This window comes from Monodelphis domestica, chromosome 5 (assembly GCF_027887165.1).
Source record: "Monodelphis domestica isolate mMonDom1 chromosome 5, mMonDom1.pri, whole genome shotgun sequence".
In the NCBI taxonomy this organism is placed as follows: domain Eukaryota; kingdom Metazoa; phylum Chordata; class Mammalia; order Didelphimorphia; family Didelphidae; genus Monodelphis; species Monodelphis domestica.
Genome location: NC_077231.1, coordinates 81,009,014 through 81,023,778, shown reverse-complemented (window position 1 = coordinate 81,023,778; position 14,765 = coordinate 81,009,014). Strand labels below are relative to the sequence as shown.

The 14,765-nt window shown below is 34.1% G+C and overlaps 1 protein-coding gene across 8 annotated transcripts in view; it reads right to left on the bottom strand.

Annotated features, from left to right (window-relative positions):
• The window catches only part of NEDD1 (NEDD1 gamma-tubulin ring complex targeting factor), a 63,841-nt gene that overhangs the window by 29,820 nt on the left and 19,256 nt on the right, over positions 1–14,765 (bottom strand). For all 8 annotated transcript variants that reach the window (XM_007503249.3, XM_007503247.3, XM_007503250.3 and 5 more), the window contains exon 5: positions 13,410–13,550. In XM_007503249.3, the coding sequence (XP_007503311.1) occupies positions 13,410–13,550 (141 nt within the window). The remainder of the gene's footprint in view (positions 1–13,409; positions 13,551–14,765) is intronic.

The window sequence follows — 14,765 nt, the reverse complement described above, 5'->3', positions numbered from 1 at the left end:
TGTCACATTCCTTGGATCATAATAATGTAGTGATTTTCAAGTTTTGGGTGTTAATACACTCTCTTGGGTAAGGAATTATATTTTCTATGTTTATTGTATCCCTCTGTCAATGCCTAATATAGTACTATGCACACTAAAGCCACTAACACGTCACTAACTGAATCAAAATAACTTGGGCTAGAAAACTCATACAATCAAATTCTTAAAAAGGACTAAAAAAGCTTGTCAAGGGGCAACATTATCACATCACCATATGCTGCTTTTACCTCTTGAGCAAATCAATAATACATTGAATACAGAGAAAATGCAAAATGCACATCTCAATGAAATGAAGGACAATGCTATGCATACTAATCTGTTAACTGTATAATGAAATTTTACTTAAAAGTACCCAAGAACAAAGTACATAGACTAAATAAATTACATAAATTTCATGGAACTTCAGACAAGAACAATCATATGCACTTTGAGCAAATACCATACAGTACTATTAAATACATATGGCTATATCCTTTAGGAAAATTCTTATGAAGACCACTGCTCTATATATGAAATCTTTTAGCAAATCAAAATGGAGGATTCTCTAGGAAGAAAATCTTAACCAAGTGGAAAAGTAAAGAATTAAGCAAATTATAGCTAAAGTGATTTAAAATAGTTCATATGTCATCAATAATTATGTACCCTTAGTCTTTTACAGTATAAGCCTACCTACTAATAATCACTTAAATTGTATTTTCAAATGTTAAAAAAAATTCCCTTCAAATGAAGAAAATGAGATGTAACTTGCAGCAAAGTGTTTTCTAAATACAACAGCATCCTAAAAATTTTAATCATATAAAATGATATTAAAATTGTTATATTTAAAGCCCATTTTGGATGTAAAGGGCCAAATAGAATCAAATGTTTAATTTTCAAGCTTCATTTTAAGAAATGGATCTCAGGAATTGACTAATTATTAATCTGTGTGATTAATTGGTAACAGGCCAAAGAATCTTTCAGCCATGAAACAACAAAGCTTTTTTCTTTGGAGATATATTCCTAATCTATAGAAAGCTAATAACCTCAATACAGTTCAGGTACTTGAAAGCAAACTTCTTAATATATTCAGATCTATTTTCGGCATAAAATTGAGCTTGTGATATTATCCCATAGTATTATCAGTTTCACTAAAAATTTTTTTTCTCACATTCACAAGTCCACAGAATCAATAAGACTGTTAAATGTACTTGTTGAATATGCTGTACTAATAATTTTCCCCAAGAACTCTGTTTTTAACTACAATAAAACTAATCAACACTAAAAATGAGCAATAAAACCAAATGTTTTACAAATGTCTATGTTAAGTGTATATTTTAATAATAGGAAACTGAATTTCTTTTCATGGATGCATATAAAATCTTATTTTTAAGAAATGATTCCTTTTATCATAATTCTCTGTCTCTCCCACCCTAAGGCTGGGTACTGACAGCAGCCCGGTAATGCCATATGGCTCTGAATCATGGAACACCAGGTCCTGAAGAATTAACATGACAAATAACTCAAAAGGCAATGGAAAAGACAGATGGTAGATGTAACTGCTTATAGTTAGCAAGCTGCAGGATGCTACCAACAATGCCTTGCATGTAGGGAATGGCATAGAAGGCATGGAGTGCATGTATATCTGGGAAAGGAGGGGGTTGGTTGTGTAACAGGAAAGAGAGACAACAGTTAGTCAAGTCTAAGGGGTACATGGGTACTCCTGAGAACAAGAAGGCTTTCACTGTGTCAAATAGTTTCCCTAGGCAAGGAATCACACAAGATGAGACAGCAGAGGGGTTATAATCCACATCAATGAAGGAAGTATTCTCACCAATGGAATCATGAATCTGTCAAACTAAGGGTATTAATGTTATAAGCTTCTAATTCATGAATTAAAGAAATTTTTTTTTCAATACTGTTCCCCTCAAAAAAGGAAGAAGGACATGAAGACATAAATCTACAGGTATGATCTGCCTATGTCTTCTTATTTGGAGAGAAGGGGGATGTCTTTTCACCTAAAAATGGGAAATAACATTCTACCCAATTCTAGTTTCTGGGTAAAATAAGTTAGTTTGGAGGGTAACCGTCCAGGGAGTAAAAAAAATAAAACAGAGCTGAGGAATTATTTAAGTATATACAAATAGGAAAGAAAAACTGGTTTGAAAGACCAATCAAAGTTTAAGTTGAGTCATCTCTCTGTAAAGCAAATTGTAGTTAAAGGAGACAATTTATATATTCAATGAATGCTAGGGGGAAAGCAATTTTAAATGTTTTTAAATTTACTTGGTAAAGAGAAATAGCTTAAAAGCTACTTTAACTGATTGGTATCATTATTTTAATAAACCTGATATACCTAAAAATGCTAAAGCTGCCCCACAACACAAGTTTTAACTCAAGCACTCTCCAAATAATCTTTCAGATTTCTCGTGTGTAGAACCATGTCAAAGATCACAGAGCCCTGTGGTTTGGTCAAGCACAAGGGACAGAAAAGAAATCTCTTGGGCTCTGACTTTTTAACCTTGGGCAAGAAACAAGCTCTTAGCATTATATAATCTCCTCATCTATAAACTGAGGAGGATAGGAACTAGATTAAGTTTAATGAAGAAAAAGAAAATCAATGATCATACAGATGTCTGAAAATTAGAAGGGCAATAGTCATTTGGTTATCTAAAAATGTTAAGGAAATGTTATGGCTCTCTATGTAAAATACACATTTTAAAAATTCTTTGAGAGGAACTGATGTGTAAAGCTTTGGGAGCAAAGGGCGTCAGGTCAAGATTTACCATCTTAAACTTCATTTTTCCATGATTGGCAAGTTAAGACAGTGAGGAAAAGAAAAGCTACAACCTTAGCAGTCAAGAGCCTTAAAGGATTCATGAAACTGGAGTTATCTGAATCTTTTATCAACTTACTCTGTGACCCTGGATTAGGAGTAGACATGAGTCAAGGAGTATACTGGTAAAATTAGGAGGGCACATGATTTACAAAAGATGTTTTTTTTTTTTTCAAATACAAGGGCATTTGTTAAAAGGTAATGCCCATAATAATATATGGCAAATACTTCAACTTTCCAAGCAATTCAACCACCCTTTTGGGCAATGTTTCTTGCCTCTTTGGTAACCAAAAATAAAGTCAGTCCTAATAATTCATAGCATTGGATTTGTATAATTTTTTGTATGATTCTTGTCCATGACCCAGAAATTCTCTACTTTATGTGGGCTTTCCCTAGAGGCTTTGGGTTCTAAACTTTTTATGTAGTAGGTACCCCTTTTGACAATCCAATAAAATTAGATGACTTTAGAGAATAATGCTTTATTTTAAATGCACAAAATAAACTACATAAGATCACAAAGGAAATCCATTATACTGAAATAGTTATCAAAATATTTTTTAAAATTTCATGGATGCCAGGTTAGGGATCTTTGCTCTAGGGCTCTTAAAAGATTTCCCCAAAACCAATATTAAATTTGAAATCTCTCATTCTGCAATAATAGCGTAAATTAAAATTTGATTTTTTAAAATTATCCTGGACATTTCATTTAAACTCCTCTACTCTATTTTGGGGGGAGGCTACTACAGAATAATAAAATTTATATATTCAACAACTGTCTTTTCCTTTTCTTCAATTTCTAAAGAATATACAAATGAACAAACATCAAGAGAAGGAAGACCCTACACTGACACAGAAATGAAATAATCAGTTTTTAAATACTGAAAAGCTAACTATAAAAAGATTTCCAATTAGGAATTTAACTAATAATTTGTCTAATTTGACAAAGAACAATCTTATATTCTTTAAGTTAGCATGAAACAGGTTCTAAATAATAGGCAATATATTTTTATACAAGAAAAAAGTTTTGGCATCTATAATAAAACTAAAGAACAGTTTGTACATGAAAGACACTGAATTTATTAAATGCTTAAGAAAGAACAGGTTTCTCATGTCCACATCTGCTATTTCCATGATTATATTGCAAATGGCACACTGAGGTAATAATAATTAAACACATACCCCTCACATGAGTCATATACACAAAAGCCACTTATAGATTATTATATGCTAAGTGGTTTTTAAAGAGCCAAATGGCTACTGAGATCATTCTTTACACTACAAAAACCAAAATATAATGGAAGAGTACTAAAAGAAAGTAGTATTCAAAATTGACAACTTTTAAGAGCATGTAAGAGCAATTTTGAAACATTTTGAATAAATTTTATGAGAACTTCAGAAACATTTTATTAAATGCCCACAGACTCAAGTTTTCATTAATACAAGATAAACTTAAAGTTAAATATGAAGCATAATAAAATGTGAAAGTTAGTCTAAAGTTACAAGGAATGGCATTCAGAGAAAAATTTAACATCTAAGAAAAAATTATACATATATTCAGATGTATATATGAATGTATCTAATATATGTGTATATATATATATATATATATATTAAAATACTAACTGTAAATTTACAGAACAACTTTAGGAAAAGAAAAAGAGCAAAGAGGAAGAAAATGAAAGGGAAAATATTCAAGATTTGGTTTGCAAGAAATAGGTATTTCAGGATTTTTTTCTCCTGAAGAATTTTAGCTTCACTTTCTCACCATGACAAGAGCACAATGAGAAAACGAACCCTCCCTCAATTCCCTCTCTCCACAAAGGACTGACTAGAGGACAAGAGCAAGAAGCTTACAGGATGAGAGGGTATGAATGGACTATAATCTGTGCTGCTGGAAAGAGATCACAGATCTATCAAAGTAATGAAGGTAATAAACACCAACAAAGAAAACTAAAGAAAAATGTGTGTTTAAACATTTTAAAGATTTGAGATAATATTTAATAAACACATAATTAGACCAGGAACCATAACCCAATTTCCAATGATGTTTTCCAATATAACTTTAACTTTACAAGAAAATAACCAAACAAAATATAGATGACCATAAATATATAATGGAAAATTTTGATTACAAAAAAGTGAAAAGCTTTTGTACCAATAAAACCAATGCAGTTAGAATTAGAAGGGAAACAGTTTGGGGAAAAAACCTTTACAACAAATTTCTCTGATAAAAGTGACATATTTAAAAATGTATTTATAAATATATATCTAAGATACATTAGGAACTGATATAAATATGTAAGAATAAAAGACATTCTCTAGCAGATAAAGAATATGAACAGGCAGCTTTCAAAAGAAGAAATGCAAGCTATCAAGAACCAGAGAAAAAATGTTGCTAATCAGTAATAAAGAGAAATACAAAATAAAACATCAGTGAGGTTCTACCATCAGATCCGCAAAGAGGATAAAAAAAGGAAAATGACATCTGTTGGATGGCCTGCAAGAGAACAGGAACACTGCTTATGAAGATGTGAATTGGTCCAACCATTATGCAAAGTCTTTGGAAATAGTCAGAAAGTCAGTATATTTTGAATAACCTTTGACCTAATTACTCCACTTCTAAAAGTTTATATATACCCAAAATATCTACAATGGAAGGAAAGAAATTGCCTACATGTACAAAAATATTTATAACAGCACTTTTTGTTGAAGCAAAGAACTGGAAATAAAGTGGATGATCATTTACTGGGGCATGACCAAACAAATGATGGTATGTGAATGTTGGGGATTTATTCCTCATTTTGGCCTGCCAGCACATATTGATTCCGATAGAGAAAGTCATTTTACTGATTCTGTTCTAAATCAGATATATACTTGTTTGGGGATAACTCCAAAATTCTATGTTCCATATCATCCCCAGAGTTCAGGCCAAGTTGAGAGGATGAATAAAGAACTTAAAACTATGATTGGAAAATTATGCACTGAGACACATTTAAAATGGCCTGAAATTCTCCCTTTGGCCCTATTTTATCGTAGAAGCAGGCCTAGAGGAGACCTACACATCTCACCATTTGAGATGCTTTTTGGACATCCGCCTATACAGGCTAAACCTTTTCCCCCTGCATATACCTCACTATTAGGGGGAGATACTACTATTGCTTCCTATATACAGGAGTTACAGCACAAACTACATGAACTTCATGAATCCGGAGCTGCAGTACAAGCCGGACCACTAGACTTTTCTCTGCATGACCAGAACCTAGGAGATAAAGTTTATATTAAGAATTTCAAGCGTACTGGAGCAACTCAGCCTTCGTGGGAAGGACCATTCCAAATATTGTTAACTACTACAACATCTATAAAGATTGGAGAAAAGGACTCTTGGATTCACTGCTCACATGTGAAGAAAGCATCTTCTGCTGAGACTGATTGACTCTATCCTGTCATATGAATTGGAGATAATAATCCATAGACAAATGGATGCTGTTTTTTCGAGAACACATTGAATTACTGATTTTTTCCTCATTTTTATTATTGCTTTTCTTTTATTTTTGATTAGAATATTTGATTTTTTCTCATTTCTTGTACTAAAGGTACACATAAATTAATATTAATGTTTTTCTGCAGTAATACAAATTTATATATATATATTCTTGCTATAATGTCAATGCAAAAGCTTTAAACTATGGGAACCTGCCATTTATTGATAAAATATTATAGGACTGTGATTAATGTTTGTATCTGATTCCAGAAAATGGGATAAAAATAAGGAGAACAGACTTAACCTGAATAGTGCCAAAAAGAGCACACAAGAAATACTAATGTGAGACTCAAGGTTGCGATGCTTGACATATGTTAAGTCGTAGGACTTCCTTGTATCTACACTCTTTGTGAAGTACTCATACAAGTACAAAGTTTGACTATCATGCTGGCTCCCTATATCCCTGAGAATGACAAAAAAGTCAGATGAGGGAATGACACTTCCCCATCAAAATAGAATTCTAGTTACTTTTCTTCTTATATTATGGCAACTTCCTGTAGTCTTGGCTGCAAATGGCTAAGTGAAATATTACTGCATTCTGTCCTACAGACTTGTGGGATAGAAACTACTTTATATTGGACTTATACAAGGGCCTATTTTGAATTTTTTTTCCCTTATGTTTTTGATTGTTTTTTCTTTTCTTTTGATAATTGACTCATACACCCCCATAACTGAACATTGCATTCTGAGCTAAATTTGATATTTTTTAACACCTACTTCAGGAGGGATTGTATTTTAATTTAAAATCTAAGAATTTTTGAATTTTTTTTGTTTGAGATTGTATTTTTATAAAAATCCAAGAATTTTGATTTTTTGTTTAAGATTGTACTTTTATAAAAAATCAAGATTTTGATTTTGTTTGAGAAAAGATCTTCAAAAAAAGAAGCTTGAAACTTTTATATCCAGAGAATGAACTGTTGCAGAAAGATGCCGGAAAACCTACACTTTATCAAGAAGATCAAGAATGAACTTTGAATATGATAGATTGAACTGAACGTTGATTGAACATTTGTTGTAAATGTACACATTTATGCCAAACGGGACTGCCCCTAATTTGGCTTTCTGTCAATGCGCCTAGCAAAACATTGGTTTTGCTTTCTTTTCTTTTCTATTTCCTCCCTCACTATTCTAATTCCTCTTAGAAAAATTGAATATCGTGTATATCTATAGTTAGAAGTGCATTTAGGATTACAAATTGATTATGTTAAATGATCAATGGGAGACTAGTCTCCCAATGATCATCAGGGAGGATTGTAAATCTTGAAATTTCTCAGACTTGTGAATGTTAAAAATTTCCACATTGAGGAATCCTCCATTGGAACAAATTCCCTACTGGAAACATTCCCCATTTTGATGTAAGAACTCGCCAGGATCAGAAATGGGAGGACCTCTACTCCACCCGTACTTAAGACTGCTTTAGGGGAGAAAACTCCTTGCTAAACAATGAAAGTACTTGGACCCATGCTTAGAATAAGGCAAGGAGTTCTTTGAGCCATGACTGTTTTTAGAATTGATACAATGGGATGCTAGGTACCTATAAAGGTCAGGCAGGTTTTCTCTTAATGGAATTAGTCGACTCAGCTGTGTTTTCTCTGGTTCAGACTTACTCAGGGGATTAGTTGACTTAGCTGGAATTCAGATGGGCTGTCTTTTAGAAAACATCTACGGTGATTGGTAGATGGAAGAACTTAGGGGAGGTGACATAGGGAAAAAACCCCTATATAATAAAAGGAATCTCTTGAGGCTGGGAGATAGAATCCTTGGAGATAGATCCTATTGGAGGAGGCCCTTTGAAGATCTCTTGAGAAGAAGTCCCTTGGGAGGCTGACTCTGGCTGGAACTCCCTCTGGGGAGACCCTGTTCCCCAGACATCCTTGCTTAAGACAAACCTTGTGGTGAGTGATAAAAGCCTGAATGACTGATCTCTCTCTTAAGACTCAGGTCTAGGCCATGTTGGTTGGCTTAAGGCCCTTCATACTTATTTCCTTTTTCTCTCTTTCCTTTAATTATTCATTGTATTATTAATTAAAATCTCTATAAAACCCAGTTGACTTGGGTATATTGAATAATTGGGAATATTTCCCTGGCAACCACCTTATATTAGATTAAAAAACCAAGACACTAGTGAAAACATATTTCCCGCGGTCACAATTTACTCACCCACTCTTATATCTATCATAATTTATATCATTTTTAACTCTTTTAATCACCACATTTTATGACCACAACCATTTTAATTATAACATATCCTTCCTTTGTGACTTCTGCCTCATTTCCCCTGATGTATCTTTATTTTCACGATGAATTCTAGACCCTCTCTCTGCCTGTTCTCTCGTTCTAATACCAATCTTTGATTTCACTTTCACAATTCACAATTATGAATATGGTTACTAAGTTCAGTCATACATTATACTCTGTCCAGTGCTATTTCATCCTATTTGCTGCTGCCATCTTGCCAAATCCAAATTTGTGTTATCCTTAACTATTTACTTTCTCTACTCCTACTTGAGTAATTTCAAATACACAAAAAAAGTCTCACAAAGATACTGCCAGATCCACTACAAATTTGTGCTATCTAATCTCAATTTGGCCCTCATTGCTGTAATCCTTTTGCTTTTATCTAATTTCTTCTCATACTCTCCTGAAGATATTCCTAAATGTCTCTTCTATCCTCAAGGCCTCCCACTTCATTACTCCAACTCCCCTTCCTAGGAAAGCTTAAGCTCCAACATTACTAAGAAAACTGAGATCATTCTAAATTAGCTGAATCTTCTTTACCATATATTTCAAAGCCTTCCACAACACATCCACAACTCTCCTTGCTCCAGCTTTGGATAAAACATGTGATCTTGTTCCTTGATGTTATCCCTCTATCTGTGCCCTTGATTCCATTATCCTCTCAAAATTTGCCCCCACAATTATGCCCTTTCATCTTTAATCTTTCCTTATCTATAAGAATTTATTATGTGCCAGAGACTGTTCTAAACATTGTAAATATTATTTCATTTGATCCTCACACCCTAGAAGGTGCGGTTACTATTATCCTCATTTTACAACTGGGGAAATTGACAGGTTAAGTGACTTATGGTCACAAACCTAATAAGCATCTAATATTGGATTTGAACTCGGATCTTCCTGAGCCCAGCACTCTGTCCAAGCTGTTCCACCTGGATTAGCAACTTCCCAGGTAGAGAATAAGGGGGACTGATTAAAAGAAAAACACTGGTATAGAAGGAAATAATGAAAGAAGAAAGGGCAGGAATAAAAGAGGAAATCAAAATAATGGACTACACTGGTGGTAATCATAACTCTGAATGTGAATGGGATGAACTCACCCATAAAATGGAAGAAGATAGAGTAGATTAGAAACCAAAACCCTGCCATAAACTGTCTACAAGAAACACTCATGAGGCAGGAAGACACACAAAGGGCAAAGGTAATAGACTAGAGCAAAATTTATTGGGCATCAACTGAGAAAAATAAGGCAGGATTCACAATCATGATATCCGACAAAGCCAAAGTAAAAACAGATCTGATTAAAAGAGATAGGGAAGGTAATTACATCCTGACAAAAGGCAGTATAGACATGGAAGAAATGAAGAAATAGCAGTAACCAACATGTATGCACCAAATGGTATAGCATCCAGATTTTAAAGGAGAAACTATTGGAACTTAAAGAGGAAATAAGATAGTAAAACTATACTAGTGGGAGACCTGAACCTTCCTCTATCAGATCTAGATAAATTAAACCAAAAAATAAAGAAAGAAGAGACATGAATGAAATCTTCGAAAAAATAAGTTAATAAATATATGGAGAAAAATAAATACGTACAAAAAGGAATACACCTTTTCAGCAGCACATGGTAGATTCACAAAGACTATGTTCTAGGTAACAAAAACATTGCAAACAAATGCAAAAATAATAAATGCAACTTTTTCCGATCATAATGCAATAAAAATTATAATTAGTAAGGGTACATGGAGAGGCAAATAAAAATTAACAATGAGGAAACAACATTCAAAATCTATGGGATGCAGTCAAAACAGTACTCAGGGGAAAATTTATATCCCTGAGTGCATATATCAACAAATCAGAGGGAAGACAATGATTTGGGCATGCAAATTGAAAAACTAAAAGGAGATCAAATTAAAAATCCACAGATAAAAACAAAAATCCTTTCCCCTATTCAAAATTCTTTAGTAGCTTCCTCTTGTCTGGAAAAATGTCTCTTCAGCTTGGCATTCCAGGCCCTTTGCAACTTGGCCCTCCCCTTCCTTTCCAGGATTATCATTTTCTATACATACTGCACATGCCAGCTGATCTAGCTTATTTATTAGCTTTTTCATGCACTTCCTTTTCCCACCTGACTACATTCGTTTAGAGTTTTCCATCAGAACTCCAGAAACCTGATCATATTGGGAGGCTGAAGAGCTCCCATGCTGGCCCCTCATCAGAACTCATCCAGACTGGATGAGTCAAAGAGCCCCTCCCCAAACCTCCAAGGAAGGAGAGCTCCCAGGCCTCTTCCCCCAATCCCTTCAACTTTCCTTTGTATGTGGTCTTTCCCCATTAGATCATAACCTTGTTGAGAACAGGGACTATCATTCTTCATGTTTGTATCCTCAGTACTTAGCATAGAGTATCTGGCACACAGTAAGCACTTAATAAATGTTGCCATTACACCATTGCCAGTTTCTCCAACATTTCACTGAAGCCACTTTCTGGGTGAAGCCTCTATTTATCTCCCCAATCGCTAGTGGTCTCTCTGTCCTCAAATGAACTTGTATTTCAATACCTGTAAATACACATGTTATAGCCCCCTCTAATTTCACTGACTACATGTCTTCCTTGGTATAATTAAACTTCTTACAGGCAAGGACTATTTCATTTTGGACTCTGGATCTTTTATTACCTAGTATGTAGTACCAGAGTAAATAGGCACTTAAATTTCTATTAGACTGAATTAACTAGATCAGGTCTTGAATCTCTCCTTATTCTGCACTACTGTCAGGTCACTCTTCTGATCAAAAATTCTCTTCCTCTTGCCCAGTGATGAAGGGAAAGCATTTAAGTCCTTATTATGTGCAAAGTCCTGGGCTACACACTGGGGATACAAAGAGAAAGGAAGCCATTCCCTGCTCTCATCTCAAGCAGAACACATCTAATGATCAAAGTTCAAACTAATTTCCCTGAAAGGAGAAATCTAAGACTCTCTACAATCTGAAGCCACCAGTCCCTCTTTCAATCTTTACCTCACACTTATCTGCCTCTCTTGGCTAGCCAAAAAGTAGCATTCTGTCCCCACTACTCCCTATGCTTCCCTGCCTGAGTCTTACGAGTTTATATTTCCCTATACCTAGAATTTCCACTGTGCTCCTATAATCTTCAAGCCCCCAGAACCATCTGCACACCTTGAGGTGTTATGTCAGGAGAACTTCAGTGGAGGAAAATATTCTACTTTGTAAGCTAACCTTCTACACTAAATAGTATACTCATTGGGGACTTATCTATCATTCATTATATAATCTTAGACTATTCATTGATCTTCTTGTAGCCTCAGTTTCTTCATCCATAAAATAAGAAACTAGCAGAAGGCTTCCTGCTGCCAGGATCAACTTCAATCACTATCTTCTCTTTGCAACTTATCTTGTACCTCTAAGTGCAAGGAACTTGGTCTGCTCCCATTAGGGAGGTGTGCCATGCCTTCTTCAAAGTACCATACTGGAGACCCTTCTCCCCAGCCCCTCTCCATTCGTGGGCCCAGTCAGCCAGCTGCAATCCAAGCTCGCTCCTGAAAACAGTCCTCACAGAGTCAGTGGCTGTCCTCCACAAGCTGATCTGTCTCTCTCTAGGCCTAACTCTCTATCCACTGAGCCATCTAGTTGCCCCTTAATTAGATGACTTCTAAGATCATTTTGACTTATAATATTTTATGATTCTATGATTTTTGGACTCTCAGAAATACCTAAGATGGTGATATTCAGCCTAAGTGCATATTGCATGCCTTGTCTACTCATGGCACAAAACAAACAATGAACAACCAAAAATGTCACAACATTTTAATACAAATATAAGAATATATCAAAACATCATTTAAAAAAACTTTAAGCACCAAATATTATAAAAGATAAAGAAATTTCTAAGAAGAATCTGGAGAAAATATTTTTTTTAAGGTATGGGGTTTTCTAGAAAATAAAAAAACCTAAATTCCATTATCTGGAAAAACCAAAACCATCTTTTCATGTGTACAAATACCCTTGATATTCCAACATGAATGTGGTTAAGTTTTATTGTTTGGTAAGTATCTTTTATAAAAAAGAGGGGAAAAAAGCCTTATAACATCAATAAAATATATTAAAATGTTTGTAAACATGAATACCTACTTTTTCATGATCCTGCAATCAAAATATAACAAGTATTTTTCATGAACTATAATAGAAATCCTTTATAAAACCCCAGTAAAATCAAGGGCCAGGATTTACAGAGCTATATACCACCTGCTGGTGCTCTGCTGATACTTGTCCTCAGAGGCTTTAAAATAGCCCTACTATAACTATATATTTTGGCAGCTATGTGGCACAGTGAATAATGCCGGCCCTGTAGTCAAGAAGACTTATCTTCTAGAGTTCAAATCCAGCCTCAGATACTTAACCAGCTGTGTGACTCTGACCAAGTCACTTAACCCTATTTGCCACAATTCTTCATCTATCAAATAAACTGGAAGAGGAAATGGCAAACCACTCTAGTTATCTTTGCCAAGAAAACCTCCAAAAAAAGAAGTCACAAAAAGTTGGACATGACTGAACAATGACTAAACAAAAAACCACATATTTATATAGATTATCAATAAGGATTAGTTATTTGTAAACTACTAAATAATATTACTTTTAAAATAAGAAATAAAAAATTTTTTAAAACAGGTCAAAAAAAAATTTCAGTTAATGAACTCTGGCTTGCCTTTATCATTATAAAGTGCAATAATCTAAAATTGAAATAAATTAATGCCCATACTATACCTGGCCATTACCATGACCAAAGGGAGTACTGGATAAATTAGTAGTTATGCTGTGCAAAATAATTTCACCACTTAGAGATCCAGAAGCAGTGTAGCAATCATTCCAATTAAATGTTACACAAGTTACTTCATCTTTATGATCCTGAAAGAAATTAGAACATGATGATGTCTAAATTTGTTGTAAAAGCCTATTCTTTTGACAGTTACATTATATATTTTTTGTCAATCTAAGATCATTTTCACTTTAACATACCCTTCTATCTAAAAATTCTATAAAGGCTAGAGTAATATCTGTATAACAATTAATTTTCTTTCACCAGATAGAGTACAGAGGTTAGGGGAAGGAAGGGTTAGGAAAAAGTGCATATTTAATAAAACACTCTGGGGATTGATTATTTCATTTCAGGAAAAAAGGTCATGGTTAAAAACAGAGATATGTGAGTAATCTAGCACCAGAGATCATTCATGATAAAAAATGAACTCACTACCATATAACTAGTAATGGTCAGATTAGCATTAATATGGATGATAAAAGCCATTTCCTACAATATTAACAAGCACTTTTTAAGAACTACGTATACCAGGCAGACTGGGGACTGTAGATACAAAAATAAAAATGAAACAGTATTTTTCCTCAAGGAGTTTCTGTTCCATTGAAGCAGACAACATATACAGACAAGGAAATGGGGCATGAGGAGTGGCATTGACAGCTGAGAGAATCAAGTTGGCCTCATGCACCTACAGCATCTAATTTAGAAAGATTATTCTAAGCATTCTTGTAAGGCTCATTGCTATTTTTCCTTTTCTAAATCAATTGAAAAAATGCTATTTCAAATAGGTAATATCTAAGGAAAGGAAGTAGGGCTGGGGTAGCTAGGAAACAAAGTAGATAGAGCACCAGGTCTGGAGTTAGGAGGACTTGGGTTCAAATCTGGTTTCAGACATTTCCTAACTATCAAGTCACTTGCCTAGCCTAGCCCTTGCTGCTCTTCTCTCTTAGAAATGATACTAGGGCAAAAGAGTTTTAAAAAAAGGAAATAAGAATACTGTTTTAACATTTCCATCTTTTTTAAAGTATACAACTCAAATATCTTTTATTTATGAAAAACAGGTATTTTTCTTATTTAAAATGTGGAAACTAAGGCATAGCAGTCATATAACACCTAAAAAACTAGACATGTAAGTAATAGAAATGAGAGTGAAATCCTAATTTCTTTTCAATTCAGGAAATGTTCTCCTGTTCTCATCCCCTTTCTCCAATGAATGCATATATCTAAATATGTGTTTATTTTATGACTTCCAATTTAAGGAAAGTCTACATCACCCTTCTAGGAAGAGCTTGTTAACTTTCCACTTA